General features: G+C 31.9%; 1 protein-coding gene across 1 annotated transcript in view; it reads left to right on the top strand.

Annotated features, from left to right (window-relative positions):
• LOC131841436 (uncharacterized) overlaps nt 1–25,802 on the top strand; it is a 100,335-nt gene that overhangs the window by 52,545 nt on the left and 21,988 nt on the right. The window contains exons 2-3 of the mRNA XM_059189752.1: nt 13,742–15,088; nt 16,576–16,685. Of these exons, the coding sequence (XP_059045735.1) occupies nt 13,742–15,088; nt 16,576–16,685 (1,457 nt within the window). The remainder of the gene's footprint in view (nt 1–13,741; nt 15,089–16,575; nt 16,686–25,802) is intronic.

Genomic DNA, 25,802 nt, shown 5'->3' with positions numbered 1-25,802 from the left:
TATTTTGTAATTACCAATTAATAATTATGCGTTTCTGTTACTCTTTTCACAATATGAGTATTCATTGAGTATTTATTACGTTCAAAAACAAGATGATTCAATTATCATTAAAATTAGCTTGCATTAACAGCTAACTGTCCGTTCTCGATTTAAAGGTTTATTTTATCTGTTATAGCCTTCATGTACCGCACGCGGAGTACAGTTAGATTGCACTGCACTTGCAAATGCAGTCAATTATCGACCCTATTCATTGGGTTATTGATGGTACTTTTATAAAAAGTATATATTCATATTATTATCAGCCAGTAAGTTATATATATAGTAGATAATACATACTTTTTGAGACTGAAATGGTCAATGACCTGCACAAGGGCCACCAGATGGAAAATTAGATTTGAACAGCACCATAGATTGTACTGCTGTATTATTTATTATATTTGAGGGCTAAGATGTTTCAACACTCTGTAACCACTACTTTCACTGCCCCATCTCACCTTTCAAACTGCTTGTAAAATTATTTGGGAGAGTCGGTATGTTTATATCTTGTTATAAATAATCGACTAAACGGAACTTAAAGAAATTTGACGTAAAAATATATAAAATATACCATGCTACTGCGTAATATGTAAAATATATTAAATTACGGGAAATAAGTAGTAAGACAGACCATAGACATTTTTTTAAAGTGGCAACACCGGTAATCTTCTGCTCCTAAGAATTCGCAGTCAAACCTGATGTCCAACTGATCTAACAGTAAACGGGGCCTATGAATATTCAATAGTCTTGCGCGTAATAGTTCGCGACTGAGATAGCTTTACATAGTTCGCACCTCTCTTGCGAACTAATTAGTTCTTTTATTTCGTTCGCTCCAACTCGAGTCAGAGAAAAGCGATAGGCTGACCAAACTGTAGGCCTATAAATATTTTTTCCCAAATATGTTTCTGTTATTATTTAGTAAGTCCTTTTGCGTTTTATCAGACGAACTAAAGAGCGAAAGATCTGGGAACTAGTTCTCTAAATACACAAACCTAATATTCAGATTATCACTGTGACCGATAGCTACGGCATCTGGTTTGCGCACGCGCATTGGATTTGCATGTCGTGTTGTCATTATCAGATTAGGGTTACCTGATTTGGAAACCAGTCATTTCAGTCTGCAGGATTAGTCAGTTAAAGAATCCAGGGTAATGAATATTTATGGCCGTTTATTATTCACATAAAATCAGAACCTGAAGTAGAATTACTCATTTTAAAAAGTTACGACTGAGTTTATGACTAATCTTCTCAGTTAAATTTGAAGTTGCAAACAATAATAACAAGTTTTGGTTAATTTGGAACTAGGTGGCGCTGTATATATTGTCGTTAATAAAAACTGGCTGACTAGCAGAATATTGCATCAAAATTTACCGTTTTTGTTTCATTCTTTGATTCATTGATGTTCCAATCCTATTGGTTGGAGCGTATTTTTATTTAAGGCTATCCAACTCGCAAAGAATTTTTCAATTCGAACAAATAATCATTCTTGAGATTTCCATAATTAAATATATTAAAACGAAGAAACAAAATAATAAGTTTAATAATGACATAATTATAGATATGCATCTACTTACTATAAGTTTTTTTATAAATAGAAATCTGCTACGTGTATTTATATTTATTGTTTAGATTTTCTAATATACCTATCTTTAGTTAATCAATAATGAATTTACGATTACATGGGGTCCAGGTCAAGTAGATCATAAAACATCCACCTATGCCATTTGACTCCGAAGCCTCGCTTACTTCCCAACTGATTATAAAGCGAGCGCAGATAACTATAGACTTTCCCGCCATTTTCCTGCATGGCGATCTGTCATTCTACAGTAAATGTCATAAAACACTCCCATCTCATTGTCTATGGTGCATGCGACTATGCCAACTGCACTTTCACTTGATGTGAGGTCGTAGATATGTTAATAAGCGCTTTTTCTACGACCATATTACATTATATAAGTTACTGTACAGAGGTTTGAGACAGATATGCAAGATATTTTCCATGCCTAAGTTAATTTATTTCACCCTATTCAGTTGAATAGAGTGAATAAATTATTTTGCAGTTGTAAAAGTAAAAGTATTACTAGAATTTAATTCTTCCAAGGCCTTAAAGGCCTTCAATTCAATTCTTAAAATGTAGTATTTACTTGCCCAGTACACTATACCGTCGTCCCTGGCTTGTTTGTAAAATAAAATATTTCTCTATACTATGAGAAATAACGCTTGACTTAGACCACCTAGAAATTAGATTAAACGCCCCCGATACATCAATTAGTATTTAAGCTGCTTAGTAGGAAATCGCATAAAGAAAATCATTTATGAATGTTCAAGTTTTCCAGTTGGCCAAGCACAAATCGCTATTCGATATAGATGCCCATCTGTTGGTTTCCCCGATACGGGGCGCGCCGGCGCCGACATCTCCGCGCCGTCTGGCGCCCGCGTCGCATCCTGCTAAACTCTACTCAGGAATATGTACTATACAGTATACATTTAAATATATCCAGTGAAACGTAGGCATGCCGAGTGTTGCTTGATTATCACTATGTAGATGTCTTTTTATTGAATGAATTTGAAATGGTGCATCCTTTTGGGCTAACGCTGGCTCTATTGCCCGACTAGATGGTTTTTTTTTGTCCGAATCCTTCCCACCGTGGAAAGTGGGAAGTCGATTAATTTAAACTTAAAGTTATAGTGAGCTGGATAGGAGGGCCGGGATATACTATCCCCGGATATTAATTTCCAGGCTTTTGACTATTTCTTATTTACACATATTTGACTTAATCTATACGAGACACATTATAATTTGATAACTACAGTAATACTACTAACTATAATAAAGATTACACATTTTCTACAGGGTCTTTTTTATTACAATTTTAAGTATTTATTTATAAGTCGAAGATATTAGTACGAAGGCTAGCTGACCTAACTTCATGCTCATCCTATCATCCTCCACTCGTGTCACCCAGAGTATACGGTTAGCAGGCGGGTGCACCACACCATACCAATATATCACCACTACAAAGAACATGGATAATATTACAAAATATTATATATTTCTTTCTCGGTGACGTTAGATACTCTGAAAAAAATAACAAGTTTTTTTATCATTGTATATATTTTGTATATATTTGGATGCTTAGATTAATTTTGAAGATATTTCCAAAAGTGGCAATTTCTTTAACCATAAACACGCTTCTTCTGATTGACAAACCCGTCAAATATACATACAACCTCCATCATTAAATATAATAATTGAATTACTTTGAAATTTCTATTATATGTACTTAGATAGTGAAAAACTTAATGATAGAGAAAATGGCGCGAATTACACTGGGCGTGTGTAAGCAGTCAGTATGAAAATTGACGAGTTTCCTTCCGGCTTTCACGGTTCCACGTAATCATTAGCGCACATTTTTTTCTAAGTGTGTATACGTTTTCTAGCACTAGATCTAGGTTATGGTATGCAACACACAAACACACAAGAAACACAATTTCAATATACAATTGGAGACTTTTAAATGGGAAATGCTCTTTTCTGCTGACAAAGCGTTTTCATAATATAGATGATTTTTTGGGCTGATAAAGACTTTTAAATTTCAAGACAATGTAAATTGTTTTTAAAGTAATATAAAGTAAAATATAAGAAAAAAACAAGTATCAGATTACCGACAGGTTACAGAATAAAGACAAAATTATATGTTTCTGTTATAATATTGCTTATACATTTTCTACTAAAAGATTATGTAGTTAAAACTATAGTATTTAAATAGTCTTTCATGAAATTATTCCAATTTTCCATACTCGCTTGACTACATTAAAAAAATAGTTTCATTAGTAATAATATTAAAGAGTTACCGCTATATTATATATATTTTTGTTCCCCGCTGTAATAATTACGTGCCACAGGTGCTTTTATAGTTTTATGTTATCCGTGCTCTTAATACGTATCGTGTATCGGCGCTACTGTGATTGCAGATTGCCGTCGTCGTGAGCCGTGACCATAGAGACAAATTGCATTTAAATTTTATTATTATTTCTTATGTATGTTTTTCTACAACGTATAATATGGGCCATATAGCCTGATTTAAATAAAATTAAAAATTAAAAAATAGCCCATGTAGCCTGAATTAAATAAAATAGAAAAATACTGCTCATTTACTATTTTATCGTGTAATTAGAAGTGACACTGACGACCACCTCGATTATGAAGCGTCGCCTACTACATGAACATTCTAATACAAGAACAGTATTACACGCTATTATTAGGATCATCACGTTATCATGTGACGCCCGCGATACTGATGGAGGTATTTAGTGGATATACAGTAGTAAATATAATTTACTCCTGATTTCATCGCAGTTTTTTTTTTGTTCGTTCAATGACTTTTTATTTATTTTTATGGTCCCGAACGGATTATCCAAATATGTTATTAAGAATAAACTATAAATTATATTAAAACAAAATAAATATTTTTGAGGGTATACAGTTAAAAATCATTACCTCCCGTGAGAGTCAGATAACTGTGTTACGGCAAGGATAGAATCAGTTGCTTGCAAGAAATAACAGTTACAGTAAAAAGAACACTTATTTTGAATGTGATGGATTATACTTTTTATTTCAAAATCAATGCCTAATACGGTCCCGTCCCCTCCGATCGATTCCCCGTCCAATTCAAACGGGGATCGAAATTACGACGGTTTGAGCCGAGGTTCGAACCCCTAGTGGTGCCCTCAATACTAAAGTCATATCCGTCAGGCGGGAGTAGGTCTTCAGTCGCTCCATAAGTCCTTCGCGGGTTTGGAGTGCCATCGGCACTCGTTTGGTGAAGCTGTAAATGCGAGCTCCGGCTAAAGGTATTAGAGTAGTCCGAAAAAACGCATCTGCGTGTGTGATCTCACTTTACAAAGTCTGCCACGGTAAAATACTTCTCTAAATAAGTACTTCGAATAGTATCGACGCAGCAAGAATGCAACACAAGATCAAAGGCATTCGCACCTAGCCGCGATTCCTTGTTTAGAAATAGACAGACCGCAGGGTTGGCGACCTTAAGAAGTTTTAGCTCGTACAAATAAAGTAAACAATTCGAAATTGGCGTTAGACAACAAAATTGTCAAAATTAATTAACAGATATATTTAAATGTGGATGTTAAATGAATATTATATTTTAACACAAATATATGGCCATGAATATTATAAACTGGAAAGCTAATTTAGGACTATCTATTATAAATAGATAGTTATAACAAAAAAAAGAATTGAACGAGCTAAACATTTCAAAAATGTTTAGTAATATAGGTTTCTTTTTTTTTTAACATAAAAATATGTTCCTGCCGTGTGTTGCTAATAAAAAATAAATGAAAAAAATACTTATCCATTTTTAAAACTTCATGTTTAACAGACATGATTTACATGATATCATGATACTGACCTTTATTTGAGTTTTAGGCGCGAATATGTTGCTTGCAAAGAAAAATCGTATTATAAATTTCCGTAGGTCAATCAACAGCATCTTGTATAAACTGTACGAGATTGAATATGTCCTCATACCTCGTACTGTGGGCCGAAAATTTCGTATTTGTACCAGACTGCTCATACGGTTGGCATCCCTGGACTCTACCGCCACAATCCAACGTTTCCTGACTACATACGGTAAAATAAACAGTACTGTGTTTGCCCAAGCTCTTCACTTTACCACAACAGTTTACTGCTCATGTAAATATTTCTAATAATAATAGAAATATTATTACAAATATGTACTAAGTCATTTAGTTTAGCGGATAATTAATAATAATAGTTAATAGGAAATATCTTTATATTTCCTATATAATACACCTACAGGAAAAACTATGGTATGTCCTTATTCACTGTACTTGACGGCCTCGATGGTCTAGCTGTTCAGCACATCGCTTAATTTCCGATGGTTGCGGGTTCGATTATGACACGGTACAAACATTTGTATTCGGGAATATGATTGTTTGTGTTGGTCTAGATGTTTTCAAAAATATTACACATTTTATTAAATTAATACATTTTTTTTACCAAAAAAAAAGGTATTTATATCACTTATGTAGTACCCATAACACAAGCTCTGCTTACTTTGGTACTAGATGGCGCTGTGTGAATTGTTCAGATGGCGCAGTGTGAATTGTTCAGGGATATTATTATATTACGGTGCAGAAAAAAGTATGGTATCATAGTTAGATACATAAGTACGTAGGCAATTCGATTGATTTTTTTATGCAATTGAAATGGGAAACAAACGAACGGCCCAAATTAATGAGAGAATTTTCTTACAAAGTAAATTTCAATAAAAATTAAAACTCTTTGTTGTTTCTCTTAGAGAAAACGTATAGTTTAGGTAACTAGCATAGAACTATTATGCATAAAAAACCATCATCTGGTTCTTCCTTATCCCGTTTATTTGTGGTCGGCGTAATATATTTTTCTCTCCCATTCATCCCTGTTCACAGTCATCTCGTTATTTACTCCTTTTCTACCATATCATATTTCACACAGTCTACCCATCTCTTTTTCGGCATTCCTCTGTCCTTATAACCATCCAAGTTCATATAAAACATCTTCCTTAAAAAAATCATGAAATAAATATAATAAAACTTATCAATTAAACATAAAAATATGCAGACAAAAGGCGGTCTTATCACACAAAGCAATCTCTTACATAAATAAATATAAAATAAAATAAATAAATGACCAAATTGAACTTTCTGGTTTAGTACGGGGCTTTGTTAAATTAGTGACGCTATTTGGGACACTAATTAAGCACTGCGTACCCTGCGGAGTGACGTCGTGTGAATATATAACGATGAAAGAGCTGTTAAAAATGTAGTTGACATTTTTTAAGTGCCTAATTAGGCGACGCGACGACAGAATATTGACTGTTCTCATAGAAACTCAACGACAATGGGACTATTATTTAAATTTTACTGACAAAAATATATTTATATAGACGCTCCAATGCGGAACTCTTCTTCCTTCTTCTTCCGCATGGATTCCTCATTCTTGATTTTTTTCAATGGTGTATATATTTAAATTATATAGGGAGATTTGATTATATTGTTTATTCATAAGAGTTAGAATAGGAGAGAATAAAATAAATTCATAACAACACACACCACGACACAACAATGACAAAAATATATTTATATACACAATTATTTATACATAAACTATCATCATCATCATCAGACGCTCCAATGCGGAACTCTTCTTCCTTCTTCTTCCGCATGGATTCCTCATTCTTAGTTTTGATTTTTTTCCAATTATAGGATGTATATATGTACTAAATTATAACTAAGGGAGATTTGATTATATTGTTTATTCATAAGAGTTAGAATAGGAGAGAATAAAATAAATTCATTACAACACACACCACGACACAACAATAACGACGCTCACAGAAAACAAATGAAGAATTACACGATAAACAACAGTTACAACAAGTAAACTAGAAAATTACACACACATAAACTATACATACAGCTATATATACATAATAAATAGGCACTCTATATTTATGAATATTATAAAGAGAAAAGCTAATTTAGGACTATTTGTATTAGTACAAATAGATTATAATAATTTAAAAATATATATATATTTGAATGAATTTGAAATCTCTAGCTTTATCAGTAACAATAGCAAATACTATAACAACAGTTTCTTAAAAAAAACAGTGTTCCTCATAATAATTCAATGTGCTCCCGTGGGTCGGTATTAAAAATTAAATTAATACAAAATCTTATTCGATTTTAATGCTTCCTTCATCTATACAAAGATATGTATTTTATTTAAAAATAAACAGAAATCGCTAACATATATACTTCTATAATAAATTGTGCTTGGGTTTGTGAGTATTTAATACGTACTTGTTCTGTATTTATTTACGAGAATGTACCGCTCACTTTAATATCTATTTGCTCTGCCGTTACCATGACCGCCGCCTTGGCCAGGAATAACCAGGGGCCATGGTTGTGTTGGACTTGTCATGGGAGGAATATGCCCATAATCGCCACGCTGGGTATGCGGGTTGGCGATCGCAGTACACAGTCCGAACCGATGACCTGCTGCCCATCATCATTATATGCTGTGTGTGGATAGAATGGTTATACCTTTATTTGTGTCCGTTATTTAGCTAAAGTATTAAAATAAAATCAATGTGCTTCTCGTTTTTAATAATAACACTAATTTATTTCATCATATATTTATTTACATTTAACATTGTTCCCCGATACCTAAACTAAGTAGAAACCTGTATTTTAATAAACTTGCAACACTAAGTTGTAAGTGTTGCTTACAAAATATAGATTATAAAATTAACAATGGCGTCAAAGGAATTTGTCATCGATTCATCGGACAATTGTACAGTGTCTCCTTTGTATCGGTGTCAAGAAAGGTTATCAGTTCAAGGATAGTCCACAATTACATTCCATTACACGCTATTTATTACTGTAGAGGTATTATATTGTCAGGAACTTGCTTTTACACGGTTATTGTGTTTTTTTTTAATAAAATCGGAATATCGTTTACGTGCTGATGACCGTGATACCACTCATGCGTTGCTATTCCAGAGAACTGAGATGTCATGCCGGTTATCCTGTAATGTCACTGGAAAATCGTACATAGAGCCGATATTATAGGGTATATATTGTCAAAAAGTTACTTTTACACGGTTATTCTGTTTTTTTTTTAATGTAAGTAGGTAATATCGTTTACGATCTGATGGCAAACTGCGTTAGCAGTACCCGTGATCACACGCGTTGACATTCCAGATGACTAAGATGTCTTATTTCATATTCAGTTTATTAACCAATGTAAAAAACTTTCATATATGGCAAGTCATAGTATACAGTAATTATATTTATATATTTGTCATTACTCTTATATCATGTAATTTCACTAATTGAGTACCCTACAACGAAATGCAGCTTACTTATCAAGCTGCTTGACTGCTGCAATTGTACTTGCTTACCACATCAACATGTCAATTTTGATCTTGTGATCGGGGGTAACTCATCGAAATATCTTATCTTATCTCAATAATATTATGAACGCGAATGTTTGCAAGTATATTTGGATGTTTGTTACTCGTTCACGCAAAATCTACTGAACGGATTTTCATGTAATATAGCTTATGCACAGAACAACTATGGCTATATTTTTTATTGAAATTTAACGGGTGAAACTACGGGCACAGCTAGTACTATATATGTCGAGGAAGTACTCTATAGTTCGAAATTTAAAAAAGGGAGGGATAGGGTTTACCATGAACAAGTTCACGCATTTCTTCTGCATACTTAGTCTACGACATCCCTCTGTGGACTGTGTGATATGGATGTCCTACATCCAATAGACTACGTGGTGTATGAGTCATTTGAATATTGAGTAATATGCATATACAGAGCGATTGTTACCGTGAAAATATTTTAACTATGTATTGTTATCGAATAAGGGGATGGAATGTTGGCCTAAAAAGTGCGGATTCAAGACCGCCTGGATTTTTCTACTTGTTATATATAAAAATTTTAATGGTTTAAAATTAAAAAGTCTTGGAGATATTTCTACTCACTCAATATATAAATTTAAACGAATTTAAATTATAAAAAGCTGAAAGTTAATCAGATTGAAGTATTTTCTGTTAAATTTATATTAATAATAAACTCTACATTTATGTGATAAGTAAAATATTATACTTAATTATACTTTATTATTAATACACATATACATTTTTAATTTCACTGTAATTCTTTACCTACTAAGCTCGCAGGCCTATATCGTACAAACTGGTGTGACTAATGTTGTACATTCTTTACCTAACTTGTTTGGTTGTATTACTAGTTTAGTAATAACATTATTGAATAATAATACATTAAACTAAATAATACATATATTATATAAATAAAATAACTGCGATTATCGGGGAGTTATTTTCATAATATTATTATTGTGATATATTTTATCATTTATATAAAGTGTAACGAAGTTCTTACATGCATTTTCTTATGAATATGTATATGTATATCTATAGTAACAATATAAAGTTTAAGAGTTTATTTTGTGGAATCCCTTAAATTTAGGTACGAACTGAAAATGTTTGTATAGCCCAAGTTGTTTTTGTATAGACCATTTATTGAGAAAGGCTATTTAACCTCATGCTACTAATATTAGCGGTGTATCTCTAAAGAATAGAATATCAGACAGTAGAATATATAGCTATAAAAACCTAGAACAATACAAACCATTATTTATAGATATAAAAATGTTAATCTCTTCCGAAAATTGAACCTGCGATTATCAGAAGGAAGGTAAAATGTACAAAACCGCTATACCACCGATGCCGTCAATAATATAATAAAATTAGTATAATTTATTCATTACAGAATATGAAGTGTTTGTCCAAAATTAAGATTCTTAAAGCGTTTTAAACGCATTAGTTAGAACCACCAATAGGTTTCAAGAATATAATACTCCTTAGAAAACGGTAAAAATCTCCAATTAGATATAACTATGAGCTATTAATACCACATAAACGTTTTTATTTACAACATATGAAGTTTTTTCTATGCAATTGAAAATAAACTTTACGCTGCCCAATTACATATGGAAATTCAACAATCTAATCAGATCCCAAAACCGTGGCCAATCTATTTACTACGATATTATGATTGGTTTCTTATGACGTCTGTGATACGTTATACTTCCTTTACTTCTAAGTGTTAAAACCTAATATAAAGCTATACCTATTAATATATAACTAACAACTCTCAGCTCAGTTACAATGCTCCGGGTTTTACGTGTGCCCATGGTCAACGGTAATCAACTACAAAAAGGTGTGCCGCAATTTTGTTTGCCCTGAATGCTGTAATATATATATATATATATATATATAAATTTAATAAAAAAACTATTTTATTAAATGAATCAAATTTGAATATTTAATTATTGTGTATTAACGTCTCTACATGATTCCTTTGTAACAGTGAACTCTAGCCTTAGTAGATGGGCCACTTCCGTCGAACAAGACGTATGGCAATTGATAGTTATCTACGTAAACCAATGTTGACTTTATGAATTCATCTCTACGGTTCAATTTTCCAAAGCTACAGTAGTCAAGTGCATTTAAAGCTCCCTTAATTAAATATATTTGCGTTGGAAGTAATATTTCATAGTATTTTATTGTAATAGGATAGCGATCATTCGAGGAGTTCAATCTACGTCAATTAAATTATGGGTCAATTATTTTTAAACCAATCCATGAAAACTATGTTAGATCTACTCTTTCAATGTGTTTCTTTAAAAACAAATGGACACATGCGAAACGCCTATCCTTTTATATTACACTCTATCTCACCTATATCAGATGCCAAGCAGCTTGGTTTGTAATCTGTATTTCGTTTGAAGAGTGAGAAAGGCGCAGTGAAATTACTGGATATAGAGGCATGGTATCTTATTCCTCTGCAATGGCATGAATAAGAGTTTTTTGATAGCCTTTATGTGTGTACAAACGAGTTCGCGGCTCAACAAACTTTTTTCTTGAAGGCTTCAATATCATATCAAAGTAATACTGCAGGGTATTACATGATATAATGATCGTAATGCTGTTTACAGATATAGCCAATGGTTGCCGCTATCACTGTTGGGTTACGAATCCGTACAAAGATTAAATGAAAATAGAAAGTGGACTGTATTTTGTGTATATTTATTTGAACAGCCCAATATTTTTTATAGTCCTTATGTATATACAAACGAGTTTGTGGCTTAAAATTTTTTTTTCTTGAAGGTTTCAATATCATATCAAAAGAAAAGGAAGGCGAAATACGATTTCGTCTAGGAAGAACGTCTTCCACACTCAGTACTCGAACAGCCTAAAGTAACACCAAACTTACTTACCTTTGCTCAGAAACGTCTCAATGTGTAGTTTAATGGCCACGCAACAATTTTATTATTTTAATCAAATCAATAAATTTCGTGTATTAAAATAGATAAAATATGGAGCGTTCTTTTTCTTCCAATTCAGATTTATTTATTTGATATGTAAAACAGGTTACATTTAGCTCGTTAATTACATAATTATAATTCAATAGTAAACATTAACATAAATCATTAAGATATATTGTTATTTGATTTTAACATATATTCTTTGATAAAATGGATTATTTTCAAAAAATTACTTCTTATATTTCAAAATTGGTACTTCGGCTATTTCTTTTGGCAATCTGTTATACATTATTATCTTCAATGGCAACCCCTGCTTGATAGATTTTGCTATTCTTTCTTTTTGGTATAACAAGTTTGTCTTTATTTCTTGTGTTATAATTATGTATATCTAATGAATACAAGTACGCTGTGTTGTCAACTATGACTGCCAAATATGAGGCGTTAAACACTGTCACATTAGAAAGTTGATCCGATATGGCAGAGAAATGGCGGCCATCTGATCGATTGTACTTTCTTCCAGATTATTGCCACGGGGCATAGATTATAAATTAGCGTATTTCGTGGAAGAATGAAAGTGAGGTCTCTGCATGCATTTTATTTGTTTGTAAATTAGAAAAAATATGAGGAAAGATTATCTATATATTGTTTTGAATTTATTAATAGGTACTTTCATCAGTCATCATACAATATACATACATACATAAAATGACTAAATATTATAAATGTGAAAGTCACTTTGTATAGTTTGTTTAGGGTTCAATGCTTAATTAATCGTTATAAAATTTAGTAGACACTTTATATATTTAGGATGGAGATGAATATATTTTTTAATTGAATCAATTGATTCGTCTCGGATTTTTAATCTCATGCACAACTAGCAAACCTTCAATATTTTTTGTAACACCTAAAAATTTTGTTATCATTTAATTCGGCTTTGACTATGTTTATTTATCTTTTTAAAAATCTTTTTGGAATTTTAGTAGACAGTTAATATATTTGCAAATTATTGCTTATGTCTTTTGATTTCTTGTAAGAAACTTATATAAGATTTCTATTTTATTTTCTTGACTACTTTTGTCAATCTTCAGTCCCCTTTGATTTTTATCTTTGTTGTTCAATCTTTTATGTCGTCATCAAAAGGCAATTTGACTGAAATAATATTTTCACAAGTCATCCTAGTCATTTCTAATATACCGGAACAATTATTACTTTAGTTAACCTGAAAGCTTTTATCTTCAATCGTATTATACGATTACTGTACTATTTGCATATATATATTTATTGTCAGTGTCTATATAAAGTGAACTGAACTTTATTATTACTTCTAAAGATGATATTTGTTTGAGCTTAGGACGGTACCAGGATGTTCGGTCCAGTATGATCATTTAGTTATTATTATTAGTAAAACTAAATAGTGATTAGATAGCAATCCCTGACAATCTAACGTGATTCCCATGGCTATTAATGAATAATGAAATATTCTTTAGTGTCATTATGATAGTCAATTTACTATTAGTTATATGAAAAAGTTGTAAAATTTAAACAATGGAAGATTAGGTAGTTGTCGTTTAATGTTATTTTACGGAATGCAGACTCATTAAATTGTTATTAGTCACTAATTGACAACAAAATCTATAGGAAGTAATTTTGTTTCTTATATGCAAGTCACTGAAGTTTAAAATTCTCTGACATGTAAGAAGATCTAACGATAAGTACTATTTTACTAAAGGAAATGTTTATTTGTTACAGGTAGTTCCACTGATTTAACACATACAGTGATAGGCATCTACGACTCTTTACTGGAACCAGGAAAAAGCCTGCGGCCAGAAGAAAGTCGGCTTGAAACAGCCAAAGACGCTAGAAACGATCCTCCTGTAGAACAGAATATAAAAGACACAATGACTAATGAAGACGTCAATGTGGAGTTTTCAATATCAGATAAACGTCCAGTAGATCCTTCGAGATTAGCTGGCAGTGTAAAACTTCCTATTGCTGCAATAAATAAAAGTTCTCTTTATAATAATCGAACTAAAAGTGATAAAAATGGTGCTAGTGATGAATTGAATAAGTGTAATAATATTTCCAGTGATACAGTTAGTAAGGATAGTCAAATACAGAGAAGTTTTAAAGAAACAAAATTTTCTGATATGTCCACATTTGACAAACTTTCGCCAAATGTAAAAAGGATGATATCGAGTGCGACTGAGACGACTACATTGAAATTTCAAAGAAAAACTGTAAATGTCGCAAGATCATCGACAAGACACAAATCAAATATTCCTCTTGTTGGGGCTACGTCAAAAATATCACAATCAGGTGTCGAAATTTTACCAACAATGGAAATTTATGATCAACCAAGTGATTTACGGAATATTGGCAAACTTAGAACAGGAAATTCTAATCAAGTTCTGCCAAAAACGGCTGATACTGAGATAAATATTAAATCTGATAATGACGAAGTATGTTACGATGTCCCTAAAAACAACTGTCCGATTATTTATGATGTGCCTAGTGTCAAAAACAAGACTGCATTTGAATCTTTATCGTTGCCTTATATTGATCAATCAATCGAACTTTCTATTTCCACTAACGATAGAGAATTCGATACAAATTTATCATCAAAAGAGAACTCTCCACAGAAAACGGAAACAAAAAGTCCGTCACCTGAGGCGAGTCCTGCTAAGTTTCCGAAAGTAAATAGAGGAACTAATAGCTTGTGTCGGAAAGACTTTACGAGGTTAGAATCTTCGGCGAAAAAGCTATCAAAAACCGAAACTTATCCCGAAGAAATAGGGTCTACAGGTAATTTGAAAAGTTGTGCAGTCACAGATAAAGACGCAACTAGGTTGAATGCACCTTCAGTTGAAGTGTCGCGACCGCTATCCATGAGTTCCATTGCTTCTTCAAGTTCGACGTCGAGCAGTGGTGTTCAAAATAAAGGTGGAGTGAATTCGGCGTACTTAGCTTCTATAGAAAGTTTAGATGATCATAGTGACGCTGATATGACGTCGGCTAATGGAAGCAACAACTTTGTAAATAATGCTGGTATTTTGAACACTAGCGTGTCCGAAGAAGGAAATCCGGACAGCATGCCACGTAAGTGCTTTATTTAAATTTCCCTGTATGCTAACTTTATTATTTATTACCTGTATGTGACGGCAAGTTTCCTTATCAAATAGCAATTAATATTTATAAACCTAATACAAGTTTATATAGCAGCTGGACCTGCTATTTCATCTGCTTAAGTTTTTAAGACTGAAAGGGTATCATAAAAAATAATTAATAAAAGAATTTAAGGCATATGAATATTAAATTATTATACTTGAACAATGTCAATTGGACTTAATTTTACATGCAAGTATAATATAATCATTATTAGTACACATGTAGTTTGTATATAGTTTAAAGTATGTATATAATGTATTTTTTAATTATTATTTCTACTGTGTTTTATTTTCAAGTTCAACTGCAAAAGTGTTTTCAAAAAATATAACGCCATACTAATATTATAAACGAGAAAGTGTGTCTGCGTATTTGTTACCTATCACGACTAAACGTCTGTATAGGATTTTAATGAAATTTGATATGAACATAGATTGTATCATGACGATGTACATATGCTATCTTTTATCTACAAAAAAAATAGACGAAGTAGCACCTAATTATAAAATCTTTATCTCTATAAAATCTTTAGTAATTTATATAATTAAATAAAATAGAACATAAATCTCTGGACTCGTGTCATGTATTTATAACTTGATAGAGTCTTTCATATAAAAATCTTGTATATAGGACGACAGGAGAAAGTAGGTGCTAATGTACAAGCATGGCATATTCTAAACAAGCTATTGTATTTTTCTTAACCTTAGAATGAAGGCAACAATACATTGAAACGAATAACTTTAATGATCTCCTTTGTGAACGATATTTGTAGTTAGACTCATCTAGTCATCTTTATTGTCATTATATTATTGTTAAGTCTTTATATTATATCATTCGTTGTTATTGTCACGGTGATTAATGTTGATGTAATATGATTTAAAAAGGGCAAATTTTTGCTTATATCTATAAGCAAAAATAAAGTATAATATGTCATTACAATTTAAATATGATAGCGAGGAGTTAATATACTCATGACATGGTGCTAATGGATTCATCAACTGTTTAATGAAAACAATCTGATTATTTTGCAAATTTTCTATAAAAAAAATTCTATAAAAACCGTCCGTCCATTTATATTAAACTAAGCTTAGCATTCCCCCAGATATTTTGTATCAGTAATTTTGAGAAATTTCTAAAAAAAATTATGAATTTAAGTAACAATAACAACTCAAGACAATTCACAATACAAATATTTACCATGCAAGGAATCGAACCCGTAGCCATTGGAAAGTAAAGCGGTGTGCTAAACCGCTAGATCTCTGAAGCCGTCAATTCAAGTCTAGTTTAAATTTATTTACATGCAATAGTTACTGCAACTTTTTTTATAAATAAGATAATACGTTAGGTTACGTTAATTACTCATATTTATTTAAAAATGTCAGTTCGTCTGTTGTACAAAATAATAATTATCTTATTTCCAGGGCTTCAAGTGATGGACGAGATGCCGGGACTGTCGCAACTGGAAAGAGTTTGTGCTGAAATTGTACAGACTGAAAACGTCTACGTGGAGGATTTACGGCAAGTTGTCGAGGTAATTAACATTCTATTTTTTTTAATAACTACACATAATCTTACATTTGTATATGTGTTTTTAACATTTTTTTAGCATCGCGAACAATCTGACGGTATCCTATATGTTGTATGCTCTACTGGATAATCAGAAATGTTTTTTTTCTAAAAGTTTATTTTAATTTATAGTTCTTTTATTGTACATTCATGTTTATACTTCAATGTCTTGACAATAGTTCCTAATACATATCTCCACATTCCAAGTCTTTTACTGTATATTCTTTTTATCTATATACATATAAAATAAAAGTACATAGCAATTTTAGACCAGACCGTACTGTTCTTTTGAAATTAAAATACGTCAATCAAACGGCACCGTTGGCACGAGCAGTTAGTCTCTTATCGAAAATGTATGGATAGAGTTAGTTCTTTAATTAACCACATAATACGGAATTAATATGTTACAAGTGAAATTGAAGATCATAAAAATATGCGAAGCGACACATTCCAATGTCAGTAGGTCGGAATTACATTATAGAGTAGACCAGCTGATGGAAAGTGGCGGAATCAATGCATTGCAACGGTTTTGTATTACTTTAATTTCTTTTAGATAGAGTCCAGAGCAATAATTCTCAACGTGGCGCCCACGCCCCACAGGGGGACAATTTGATTGTTAATTAAATTCTAAAGTTGGCAATTCTAAAATAGAGTCCATTTTCGAATTGAATTAAAATTATATGAAATATGAATTTCGATTTATCATTATATGTTTTAAAAATCTATTTTTTTTAATAAACAATTTCGTAGTGATTTCTTCCTAAAGCCTCTTATCTAAGTTTCTTAAGTGAAGAATATTTTTTTATGTCGTTAATTATGTATGTTATATACGAAGGGGGGGGGGGGGGTGGTGTCATAAGAATTTTAGAAAAGCTATGTGGCATGGTGTATGGCACTAAAAAGGTTGGGATACACTGGTCTAATGTAATACAACACTCGAGAAATTTTGTGTTGCCCCAAAAATATAAATACTCACTAAAACACGTGATGGACCATTTCCTTGTTTTCCATTCCATTTCCTCGCCTTTGTAACATTAGTTAGTTACGTTCTAAATCGTCTCCAGTTAACTATTTTGAAATATTAACTATTTTTGTATTGCGTAACATTTTGGTTACAGTGAGTTGTTTGTAGATTAGCACAATTTAATATAACGGATAACTGTTTGTATTTTTAGAAAAACATAAATAACGTATGTCTATTAGGTCTGAAGAAAATAAGAAAAACTAAATATATTACATACCGGCTAAGATCTAGTATTGAACAAACACAAACTGAACAAACAAACAATTATTATTGTAGAAATAATATAAAAAGAAGAAAAATATGATTTCTTGTTTGTGATGGACCAACTTAAAAAAATCTTATATAACATTTTGAAATTCAAAATTACATATTTTTAAAAGCGGTGGCAAGGGGGCATGCCAATTAAGGATTTAGGTGGTTTAGTTTCTATTAATGAATGATAATAGAGTAGCACACCCGCTAACGTTATACGCTGGCGGGGCAGTGGAAGATGGATAGGTTGAACCTGAAGTCAAATCAGTTAGCCCCATAGTCGCAAATACATCGGGAACTAACCATAATGGTTTCCTAGGTCTACCTAGGAAACCATTCAGTCTACTGTATGAAAGTGGACCTGCGTGATACATTGCTAGCGATGCGTTCTCTAAACCATATAAGAATCCCCTTTTCCTAAGGGAGGGTTAGTTATTATTAATTATTATGTAATGCATATGTATTTACCATTCTAAATAATGGTAACTTTTTATTACACTTATATAGGTGTAGGTAGAACTTGTTTTAATATAAATGAAAGTTAGCCACATTAACATCGATAACCAGAAGTGGGTCGGTTTGTTTGTACGTGTGGGTCACTGGAACGGTGGTTGCTACCCCAACGCGACCTTCTACTTAGTAATTTATGGTGCTACCTTCGAATAAATTGTTAGCGTGTTTTTAATGGATTGTTTGTATTTAATGGCGAATTTATGTGTTGATAAAGCAATTTTATGGGTGCTCAAATGTTGAAGGTGAGCTCTTAATTGAAGTAGCCATTTGGTCTGAAGTATAGTCTCAGTAAAGACTTCAATGCAATCCAGTTTAGCAATAATCTAAATTAAAACAAATAAATTATTAATAAACAATCCCTGGATATTTAACACAGCGCCTTTTAGTCCCACGGTAAGCAGAGCTTGTGTTATGGGTACCCAGTAGTACCTACTAGACAAGACATTAACTATCATACTAATGATTACAAATGTTTACACAGCGTGAGGAATCGAATCTTCGATTAATAACTCTATCTTCTATGGAAAGTCCTGACGATTTCACTAGGACCAACCAGAACGGGTTGATGAGTTGAAAACCGATGGATTTCGGTTACCGACGGGTTCGGTTACTACTGATGCGATTTTGAAAAAACTGGACAATTGTTGGATAGCCTATTTATCGAGGAAGGCTATAGGCTATATAACTATATAACATCACAGTACGGCCAATGAAGCGGAGGGTAATTTATAATATTGCAAAAATGGGGTACATGTGACGCAGGCAGAAATTCTAATTACTGAAATATAAATTTTGTTTAGAACAGTAAACGTGAAAATGTAAAAAAGTAGTAGATGTCTAAGATATTGGCTAGGCTTAGTTTGGGCTCCAGATCTCCCATAAGTTATATTTACAAATACCTGTTCTTGACGTAACTTTGTCCGCGAGGATTATAAATTTATTTTTCTAAAATAAAAGTAACTAAGTTACTCCTTATTACATTAGTTACCTGCCAAAAAAAATTCCGTCAAAATCGGTCCAGCCATTTCAGATATTAGACAGAACAAACAGACAGACAGACAAAAATTGTAAAAAATGTTATGTTGGTGTATGCATCGTACCGTATTTATCTTCATATGCATGTAGTAAAAAACGGTAATTTCAATATTACAAATTTATTTATATGTATAGATTTCTATAAATGGCATTTATATAATTTGAAACTGGCATTATATCATTTGTCTCTACAAATTATATAAAAAGTTGTTAAAATGACACGATTTGCATAGCGTGCAGTAGTGACCTAATTATGATGATGCGGCATGCAACATGAACTGCAGTAAATTACGGCGATGTAATTATAAATATTGATTACAAATGCACTTAGCATTATTAATAATATATAATAATATTTATATGACTAATGTTATAAACGCGAAAGCTCGTGAATATGAATGGATAGATGGATTTGTTTGTTTGTTACTCTTTAACGCATACTACTGACCGGATTTTGATGAAACTTTACAGTAATATAGCTTATATATCGGAATAACAGATAGGCTATAAATTAAAAAGATAATATTCATTCACTAATTCATTTCGGTTGATCAAATAACATATTAAGTATCTATTTAAACTCAACAGTCTCCGATTCAACCATAAAAATCAATGTTAATTGTGAATAACAAATAATTAGTTAAATTACCTACTACTGTATCTTTATTAGCATTAATTTGAGGGTAATCACGATATAATTAACGAAGCCTATAAATAGAATTAATAGATTTATACTAATTGATTACGGTATGGCTACCGAACCGTATATTTCGTCACGCACGCTGCCGCCGTACAGGTAAAATCACTCTTTCAACAAAAGTGGTCTGTCAAACCCACCTGTCAGTCAGAAGTGACAGCTGTCAAAGTGGCGTTTGTGTTTGAGTGCAAAGTGAAATGTGAAAATTGTAAATGCTACACACATTATTGCATTAGATATTTATACGTATATCTTCCAGACATTTCAAATAAAACTGATTTGAATAATCTATGCATTTAAAACGATTTAAGAGTATTATTTTTTGAAAATAGAATGGTAATTAATTTTTAAACCAGGTTTGCGTTGTTTCAGTAGCATTGTTTAGTATTGCATATTTGGAAGCAATTTTTTGCCATATCGCCAACAAATCAGCTTTAAAACTATGTAGCACAGTTTAATAAAAAACAACGAATACGATGGTAATTAAACTGCAAGTTAAACGTTATCTCCAGTTATCTGATACGCTGCAGGATTAGATTCAGCCTTAAAACTAGGTCACGTCGTGTTAAACAAGATTTAGGTAGTAGAGTAGGTACGTACCTAAAGTAGTTTCTTCACGAGCGAATGATTGTAAGGAAATTAAATTAGCAATACCTCCCTGGTATTGTCAACTAAATACACGTACAGATACGAGATTTTGACCTACTAAAATATGGTACGCTTCCCTGTTTTTTTGTCCCTAATTTTAAACAAATATGGGTGCATCCCTGTATATTGATTTTACTCTACGTTTTTACATAGAAAATATAGCCATACTTTGTGCCTTCGCTAGGTATAGAGTTCTAGCTTTTTTTGTATTCACCTTAAACAGAAACTCAAGTTTCCTATTTAAAACAGACTACTTGATCGGTCTTAGTAAACTGTACTACTACACTGTTATTGTGTAGTTCCGAACGAACTAGTTCGGGTGAGCGCTCCGTATAGATCATTCGCTCAATAGTTCATTTCATACAATACTTTTTTCTTTATATGGATTTGTGTTGGGTGTATCAATCCCCCATGGATTGGTACACTGCACAAACGGTATATAGTAAAATTAATGATAAGAAGAGCAGTCCATTGTGGCAAATTCAAGATGAATTAACCGTGATTATTTCCAGGAGTGACCGCTTGGAGGTCAACGGTATAGTACATTGTGAACTATGATGTTAGTACTAAAAATTCTCACTCCTCTTATTATAGAGGTCTTGCTAAAAGATTAAGAACACATTTGTATAAACGAAATGGAAGAACAAGAGCATACTTACTACATAGACTTTACGGTATTACATTATATTAAGTATTACAAACAAACATTTGAAGACTGAAAAACCAAAAGAGATCATATTTGCGCCTGAAAGGAAAGACAAATACTTATATATGCCTCCAGGTTAGCCAGTCTAACTCTGGCTTGAATCGAGAGTGATCGAACGTGTCCACAATTGAGCCGTGAACTAAATCCTTCGAATCGCGAACTATTTTGCGCTAGACTATAATACTACACTAGAATTCAAAGTCATCTGGATTTCTTTTCGTGATAAGAATATTTACAGACAGACGGATCAAGTTATACTGGATAATAATTCATAGGGATTATTTAAATTGACCGGTTATATGCTTTATAGCATTGCAATAAAGTTGCTAATGTATTAGATTTTTCAATGAGACCGGGTTGGTTTGATAACGGTGCCTACAGCTTGATATGGGGTTGATGTTTTTTTATTGTAAAGTAATATCTGTCGCTATCTTTGTTGCGACATCCTATTAGCCTATATGGGGTTTGTAAAAATTTAATGAAACAACTACTTTCATCTAGTGTATTACAAGGTTCATGTTGAGAGACCGCGGATTTCTTTAAACTATGTTTTTCCATATTATTGGTGCTTTTTTATTTTTTCTGTATCTGTCCTCATATATTAGATGAAATTATCTAATGATTAAAATCCGTTCTGTCGTTTAATATGGAGAAGTGTCTATTTATTAAAAATATTAAATGTTATATTATGTACCAGAGAGAGACTTCACATAAAGTTTTTTTGCGTAAATGGAACAGTGCCTTTTTATAACAGAAAAAGAAGAGACAGAGGCCTGTCTTGTCTATTTCTGTTATCAAGATGCTTGCTGCGTAAACTGTGTTTGCAAAATATCTTACTCCTGACATTCTCTTATCTATGGTAATAGCAACGCGAGGTATCTCCTCAAAATATATATCACTAGCTGTGCCCGCGGTATCACCCGCGTTAAATTTTAATAAAAAATATAGCTATGTGTTATTCTGATACATAAGCTATATTACTTTAAAGTTTCATCAAAATCCGTTCAGTAGTTTGGGCGTGAAAGAGTCACATACATCCATACTTACAAACTTTCGCATTTATAATATTAATAAGATATCTTGATGTTATTCACATAGACAGTCAACGATCACCACTTTCTGACAGTTAACGATTCTATTCATATATAATTTATCATGTTGAAATTATTACAAACTTTACTATGAACACATTTCCATTAAATAACAAATATTAAAACAGTCACGTTAACCATGGGAAGTGAAATATTAGGGGCGCGGCGCCGCGCTGCTTTCATTCTAATCTCTCAATGTAGCTATGGCCGAGTTATTTATATCACACACTGCGATGCGTGGGCGCACTACATAAAAATAGCCGATTCACAAATATTTCGTAGTAAACTTTGATCTTTTATAATGTTCAGAATATAATGAGACAAGTCGCTTTACGGTACCTCGATCTCTATTGTGAACAACGTGTTAAAGGATTTTGTGTAACATGATTTTCTATTTGATATACAATATTTAATTTTAAACAAAAAATTAGAACAGTTTATTGAGATGCCAATCCGTGATTATTCAACCCAATTAATCAGTTAACATATGATTAGTAATAGTCTAGAAAAGAAAACGATCCGAAATTCTTGAATAAATGTAATAAATACATGAAAATTATATAAAATAATATAATTATTATAGTTACTATATACATATACATAATATAATTGTTATAATAATTAATTATCAATTTTATTATGAATAAATGAAATAAGTTATAATGCTAATTATATATTTTATAATGACAATTAAATTAATGTTACAATCAATATTATTTCATTCATTATTTATAGCAATATGGTCTTGTTTTAAATAATATATTTAAATTAGAATTATTGCATTTTAGTATAACATATATTTACTACAAACGCAATACTTTTAATTTCTTCAACCGCTCTACCGGTAAACCAATAACTATCGATAGCTGTACCTACTTTAAACGTTTTCCTCTTACATTGTACAATACAAACTAGAAACATACAGTATTTATATTTTGCATATAATTAATGAGCTAACAGAAAGTCTGTTAGCTCATTAATTATATGTACGATACGTCTTGATTTCGTTTCAAAAGAACGTACAAAACTGAATTGGATTTAAATCTGTATTGAGATGAGACTCCGAGCGAGACTTCCATCATCATCATCATCTGCTTCTTCCTTATACAATGTATATATACATACAATACAATCGGCGTATATTTTTCTCTTTCATCCATTCCACAAGCGCAGATTCAATTCCAGAGCGAGACACACAAATCGATACTAATTAGAAGAATTTATCTAGTGAGATCGCTATTAATTTATACCCTATATTTACGACTCCACATTCAAAAATGTTATAAATGATCTTACTAATACTATAAAATACAAAAATATTTATAAATATAAAATGACCACACTTTCTAACTACTGGACTTATAGTTTTTTTATGATTCATTTCATCGTTATCAATTTCGAATCTTCCAATAGAACATTGATAAAACTCCCATCATTTAAGCTATAGCTTAAATCAAGAGCTGAAGCGTTATAAAGTATCCCTATATGTATAAAAAAATCGCGTCAGGATATTTGTTCGGTTTAAACTTAGAAAACAACTTCTAACATTTTTTATGAAAGGCTTACCGTGTGTAATTTATTTTTTCTGTATCGGTAATTATTGAAGGTCAATGTCATTTACTACAAGGTCACCAAAACCAAGGCACTATATTCGTGTATACAAGTGTTTATTAATCGGTTTCCATGTGGGTACACAGAAATAAATGACATAAAAAATATTGAGTTTTTCTTTACAATGAAACTTTAGCGCGATCTAGTGCTTAAATATCTAATATAAAGTATGCGAAAGTGTGTTGTTAGTTTGTTACCTTATCACGCCTAAACAGCAGAATGGATATTAATGAAATTTAATATGAAGGTAGATTGTATCACGAGGGCGGATTATGGGCTATCTTCTTTTATACAAAAATAACACATAGTCGCAGTTAAAAACTAGTACTGGTATAAAAACGAATATTATTATAAAAGCAAGTTTATGAAGATGGATGGATATTTGTTACTCGTTCATGCAAAAACTACTAAACGCATTTAAATGAAATTATGTACATACATAGATCATATCTTAGATTAATACACATGATTACCCGATTTCACGCAACTGGCGCCGCGAGATGTAACTAGTATTGAATGTTTGTTGTGTCGCTATCAGTTTATGTTTTACGTCGGTGCATATAGTGTTGCGCAGGCGTAAATCGAGTTATTTAAATAAGGCGCAGGAGATGCGACCAGACACGTGGGTTGTGTGGCCAGCGCCAGCGCTGCAGTGATACATAACTAGTTTAGGGATGTGCTTGTATATCGATATAATAAATTACAATTTATTTTTCCCTCTATATTTTTTTACTGCTACCGTCCCGTAGCGGAGATCAATATTACGACTAATGTTTGAACCGCTAGCGATCTTAGTCTAGTCCGTCCCGCAAGAGTTGGTGTTGCATGCATTTTTGTCAGATCAAGCTTTAAAGGCAAGATTTCAATGAATTGATATGAAATATTTTTTTGAAGATATATTATTTTAAATAGATGAAATATATAAATTATTTTCTTGATAATATTCTGATTATAAGGGTAATAAAATATATGAACAAATATAATTAAATCAAAGTAAAAAAAATCATTTTTCTGACAAGGAATTATATGATCTATTCTTGAAATTTCGCATATTTATATAAGTCTATCGCGTATTTTATCGCAAATTTGAATCATCATACCGGAACTACGTTTTTGAAGTTTTGCACTTTTATATATCAAAAATCGTACTGGATCTCTTGGTACATATGTGGATATGTTTTTACAGGACATCTAATACTACTGATATTACTAAATAGTTGGACACCAAACTAGTTACACATTTATAAAAAAAAAAATTGCATAACAAAATATAGACTTGTGTTGATTAACGACAGAAATAAAAATTAAATTAAGGTTTCACAGTAATGTGTATTGAAGTGTCGACATTTTTGTAATCATTCCACGCGACCGTGGGCGGGATACTGTTACACGCCGACTATTCCGTACGCTTGCATATGTATGTGGCACATAATGGTTCGTTTAATATTCTCGTTCACACCAACATCATTGTACAAACACCGAAGCGATATAGACGTTATGTCGCG

The sequence above is a fragment of the Achroia grisella genome, unplaced genomic scaffold, assembly GCF_030625045.1.
Source record: "Achroia grisella isolate CSIRO2021 unplaced genomic scaffold, CSIRO_AGI_Agris_v1 utg170, whole genome shotgun sequence".
Taxonomy (NCBI): Eukaryota; Metazoa; Arthropoda; class Insecta; order Lepidoptera; family Pyralidae; genus Achroia; species Achroia grisella.
Note: the sequence above shows the minus strand (reverse complement) of the source record. Positions and strands in the feature narration are given on the sequence as shown.